Below are 5,083 nucleotides of genomic sequence, written 5' to 3' on the forward strand. Positions count from 1 at the left end.
TTAATTTGTAATGACTTAATTATCCCTACATCCAAAATGGTCAATTTAATTTCTAATGACTAAAATGCCCCCACATCCAAAAATGGTCAATATAATTTGTAATGACTAAAATGACCCCTACTCCTGTAAATGGTCAATATAATTTGTAATGACTAAAATGCCCCCACATCCAAAAATGGTAAATTTAATTTCTAATGACTGAAATGCCCCCACATCCAAAATGGTAAATTTAAATTGTAATAACTCAATGGTCTATTTACTTTCTAATGGCTAAAATGCCCATAATACCCCTAAATGGTCAATTTACCACATAACAAAACAACATAGTACACCATAAAAGAACATACAAAGATAATTTGTTTATTGCAATACACATTCACTACAAATAACAGACAATTATTTAATCTAACTCTATGACCGTTGCAACACTGCTACCTTCACCTCCCACATTTTTTGCAAGCTTCAGTTTAATGATTTGTTCTGACTTCTTTCGCATTTTAGGAGGTTTAACATGCTTAACTCGAGCATTGATGTTCACACCTTCATCCTATCCATTGACTCCCACCATTCGTTGTTCATCTCCAAGCCTATCCACAACACCAGTAACATCTGCCATTACCTCATCATCCCCTACTCATGTGGCAACGTTTATAGACTCCTGGGTAGGTGTAGGTTTTTATTTCTTTGTTCCATTTTGTTTGGATGTCCCTACACCTTTACTACAAGTATCCTTGTTGTGTCTTTTCTCCTTGCATATGCTACAAGAAACTTTCTTCCCTGCCTTGGAGACGGTATGTTTTCCCATCCGTTCAGAAGCATCTCTTCTTCTCTTTATGGTTGGCCTTCCTGGCATACGTCTTTGCAATGGAGGCAAAGGGGGTATCAAGTCAGTAGAAGGCCACATATTTTTTCCATTCATTCCATGGATTGGCTGTTTGTATGTATTATGGTATAATGCAGCCAAGTACATTGGATCTACATATGGACCATCAGGTGTCAAATTTAAGTAGGCTAAGGTGGCAACTGAGTGTACGCAGCCATATCCATTAAGTTGCCATAGCCTGTAGCTGCATTCCTTTTTTTCAACATCCACAGTAAACACCTCGTCTATTTTCCTTGCCTCAAACTTCATTCCCCCACAAGAAATGACATGCCAATGCCTACAGATATAGATGAAAATCGCAAATATCATGAGATTTGAAGAGTAAAGTACTAATGTAATTGGATAAATGTACAAACCTTTGCTCAGTTTGGAGCATATTCAACCGTATTCTGATATTTGGACAAACAGAATAACCATTCCATCCTTGACCGGTTAGTTTCATAGTCACCATCCTTTGCATCACATATATACGAATGTCCTCTAACATGCTTATTATTGGTTTCTTCCGGGCATCCAAAATCACACTATTAAAACTCTCTGAAAAACCATTCTCTACTGACTCACAAGAATTATGAACTCTGAAAAGTGCCAAATACTAAGTCTTTGGATCTCTAACCATAAGATGCACAACTGCTTCCAGATTTAATTTTCCAATCTCTTTCATAACTACATTAAATTGTGCTTCAGTTGTTGCCTTGCTCACTTTCCAAAACAGATTTTCAAACTTGGATCCACTAAATGTCTTTCTAAAATTCACATAGATATGTCTAGCACACTGCCTATGTTCAGCTGCTGGAAATACTTCCTTTACTGCCTCAATCAAACCCTACATAAGTCACATTAATGTTTGAAATTCGAATAGCAATAACTAAATTTAGAACAGGCAATAGTTTTGAACCATACCTTGTGTTGATCCGAAATTAGAACCAAACTGTTACCATCATTCCAACATTGCAAATCTTCTGAAAGAGTTTCTAAGAACCATTTCCAATTCTCTTTGTTTTCCACAGAAACAACTGCCCAAGCAATGGGGAATATTCCATTGTTAGCATCTCTACCCACAACACAAAGTAACTCCCCTTGACAAAAAGTTTTCAGAAAACAACCATCCAGGTTAACGATCCTCCTACATCCTCCCCTCTATCCCTCTTTTACTGAAGCAAAACATATATATATATATATATATATATATATATATATATATATATATATATATATATATATATATATATATATATATATATATTTGCTGAAATAATTCTTACCATCAGGCATTGAATCAACACAAATTTTAACTGTGGATCCAGGATTTGATCTTCTAATCTCCTCACCATATGACCATAATCTTGCATAATTCTCAACTATTGTCCCTTCAACTAGACTCAATGCATACTTCTTGGCTCTCCTACACTGACTCATACTCACGTTAATCCCAAAATCTGTTTTTACCTCCTCTCTAAGTATTCAGACGCTCATCTTTTGATTGTTATAAAATTGGTGCTTAAAGTGGGTCCCTATCCATTTGTAAGTCACAATTGATCCGAATTTGAAATTCTTTGCACAATTAGGCTCACCGATAAGAGATTTTATTTGGAAAGACTTATCTTCACTCATCCAAGAACCCCAAAGCCTAAAAGTACATTTGTCATCACAGCATTTGACAAGTAATCGTCTAGTATCATTCTTAACAAAACATAATTGATAACCATTCGCGACAGCATAGTTACAAAACATGTGTTTCAATTGCTTAGGACTCTCAAACCTCATACCTAAAACAGGTTCCTGCTCTTTCCAATGGAGCTTATCATTGAAAATGTTTGGCAATTCGGGATAAACATCTTCATTGTCACCCATGTCTTCTTCGAAAAACTCACCTGCACCTGCTTTCTCACCCATCTCTACCTGAATCTCATTACCCTTTATAAAAAAATGAGGCTTTTGATGGTTATCCTCATCGCCATCGACATCCTCATCCTCGTCGTCATCATTGTCGCCATTCTCTACCTCATCGTTCGTGTCACCCACATCCCGATACCCTGGTGCAACTTCCTTAACCAGTCCTGCACCATCAAGTACTTCTTCCTCAACGTTACCAACAAACTCGTCTTTGTATTCATCCAACCATTCATGTATGTTACAATCCCCAAAATGGTCTACATACATAGGGAGTATAACACCACATTCATATGCAATTTCAATGAAGTCGTAATAATCGGGGTCATTGCAAATTAGAGTCAAACCTTTTGGAAAATCAATATCAGGTTGACAGTAATAGAGCTTCTCACACTTTTCCCCAGTGAATCTTTCGATGAATGCAACACAGCCATCCTTGTCCATTCCTGCGAAACCGATGTCCGAAAACCTCTGAGTAATTCCACCGGTGTAGTGTATGAGGTTTCTGGCGAACATTCCTTGGAAGTGGACATCTACTTGTAAGAATACGAGTTTCATGCTTGAGGATTCAGAAGCAGCTCACAAAAAAGGGTTTACCGATGAAGTGTTGAACATTGGATGTAAAATGGCTCTTTTATAAAGCATATACCGACATTACAAAGGAGACGACTAATTAATGACATGGCATTAGACGAAAGTCACAGTTAACATCCGACGTGGTGTTAGTAGAAGGAGGTGGACTTGAAATGACCGGCTAACCCCTTCAAAATTGAAATAAAGACTTAATCGACCCGACAAAGAGTAATTCGTTCCATTATTAAGCCACAAAATAAATTAAGTGACTAAATGGGTCAACACTAGAAATATTATAGGGCCTATATCATTTTCCCTTTTTGTTTTTGCCAAACACAATTGCTCTCTCTAAAAGAGTCAATTTTAACAAAAAGTATTGTTATAAATTGTCTCAGAAAAGCAGAATATTACAACCCACGTTCTCTTACAAGACTTGGATACACGAATCTTAAAAAAGAAAGAAAGAACAGTTGTATGTGTACGAAAGTTTATCCGTGATATGTGATTAACTTATACGACGACACAAAGTGATTCCATCGCCGACCGGAAGTTGGCAAATCTCCACCCTCGGATCAACGGCCAATGCCTTGTTAAGCTCTAACACGAAATCTCTGTAATATCTAACATACTTCCTGAGTGGTGCATCTGGTGGGGCCACTAAAGAACCGTTCCAAAGGGTGTTGTCGTAGCCAATGACACCTCCAATTTTGATAAGGTCAATTAACCTTTTGTGGTAGTTAAGATAGTTGTCTTTATCAGCATCCACAAAAATAAAATCAAACGATCCATGAAGTTTCACCTGTAGTTCAAAATGTGCAAAGCAAAATGAGTTTTCATAATTTGGAGAAAATATATATTAAAAAAAAAAAACAATATCTTTTATATGTTTGTAAGTACTTACATCATTGACCATTTCATCAAGAAGAGGAAGAGCAGGGCCTTCTCTAAAATCAATCTTGTGTGCAACACCGGCTTTCTCGATGATCGGAAGGCCAATTTCATAATTTTCACGGTTTATGTCCAAAGCCAATATCTTTCCATCCTCTGGGAGAGCAAGGGCCGTAGAAAGAAGGGAATAACCAGTGTAAACACCAATCTCCATCGTGTTCTTGGCATTTATGAGTTTGAGCAGTAGATTCAAAAATTGCCCTTCATCCGCAGATGTCGTCATAAGATTCCTATATGTCAAATGATAAGCAGCAAAAGATTTAGAAAAATGAATCCATAAATATTCTGTATATAGTAAACTTTGGGTGAGTTAAGGCACTTACCATGGGTGTTTAGCAGTGACCTCACGTAGCTCTTTCATGGATTCTGGCTCTCTCGGGTAAACGCTGGTTTCCAGAATGTATTGATAGAGAGCGTCGCTTTGAAGGAGGCTCTTGTGGCCAACTTCTTGGTGTTTTGCGGGTTGAGCTTCTCCGGTAGCCGCCATTCGGATGGATATTGGTGCGTGAAATGTTAGTAGGTATTATAATAGGCTGTAAAAGTGAACCTGAGATGAAAGGAGAAAACTTTTCGAAATATATAGGGAAGGGAGTTGGTGAATTATGACCGAGGAAGGTGGTGGCATGGTCCTTTCGATAGTGGGTGATCAACATGTTGACTTGGCCAACCAACATGGACAAGTCGAGTCAATACTCAGGAGTTGGTAAGCTCCTTTATTTGATATTATTATATCATGCTGACTTCATTTGTTCCTTTTAAAGCCTTGGACGTTGTTAATTAGATGGA

General features: G+C 37.5%; 2 protein-coding genes across 2 annotated transcripts; both read right to left on the reverse strand.

The window, feature by feature from the left end:
• Window positions 1-255: 255 nt before the first annotated feature.
• Window positions 256-1,983, reverse strand: LOC145029201 (uncharacterized). Its single transcript, XM_078977802.1, has 2 exons — window positions 1,240-1,983; window positions 256-1,160 (listed from the first exon to the last, which is right to left on the reverse strand). Exons 1-2 carry the CDS (start codon window positions 1,368-1,370, stop codon window positions 677-679), a joined length of 615 nt encoding a protein of 204 aa, XP_078833928.1. The 5' UTR covers window positions 1,371-1,983; the 3' UTR covers window positions 256-676.
• A 1,581-nt stretch (window positions 1,984-3,564) lies between these two features.
• On the reverse strand, window positions 3,565-4,857 carry LOC145032035 (caffeoyl-CoA O-methyltransferase-like). The gene is made up of 3 exons (XM_078980704.1): window positions 4,621-4,857; window positions 4,251-4,527; window positions 3,565-4,148 (listed from the first exon to the last, which is right to left on the reverse strand). Exons 1-3 carry the CDS (start codon window positions 4,782-4,784, stop codon window positions 3,855-3,857), a joined length of 735 nt encoding a protein of 244 aa, XP_078836830.1. The 5' UTR covers window positions 4,785-4,857; the 3' UTR covers window positions 3,565-3,854.
• Between the last annotated feature and the right edge of the window lie 226 nt (window positions 4,858-5,083).

Source organism: Lactuca saligna, chromosome 2 (genome assembly GCF_052625555.1).
Source record: "Lactuca saligna cultivar CGN05327 chromosome 2, ASM5262555v1, whole genome shotgun sequence".
Taxonomy (NCBI): Eukaryota; Viridiplantae; Streptophyta; class Magnoliopsida; order Asterales; family Asteraceae; genus Lactuca; species Lactuca saligna.

Excerpts from the sequence above, each read along its gene's own strand:
- LOC145029201 (XM_078977802.1), bottom strand. The coding sequence starts at position 1,370 with ATGTTAGAGGACATTCGTATATATGTGATGCAAAGGATGGTGACTATG. Across the intron at positions 1,161-1,239 it reads ATGCTCCAAACTGAGCAAAG|GCATTGGCATGTCATTTCTT; the intron begins GTTTGTACATTT and ends CTATATCTGTAG.
- LOC145032035 (XM_078980704.1), bottom strand. The coding sequence starts at position 4,784 with ATGGCGGCTACCGGAGAAGCTCAACCCGCAAAACACCAAGAAGTTGGC. Across the intron at positions 4,528-4,620 it reads GTCACTGCTAAACACCCATG|GAATCTTATGACGACATCTG; the intron begins GTAAGTGCCTTA and ends TTTGACATATAG. Across the intron at positions 4,149-4,250 it reads TTGATGAAATGGTCAATGAT|GTGAAACTTCATGGATCGTT; the intron begins GTAAGTACTTAC and ends TTTGAACTACAG.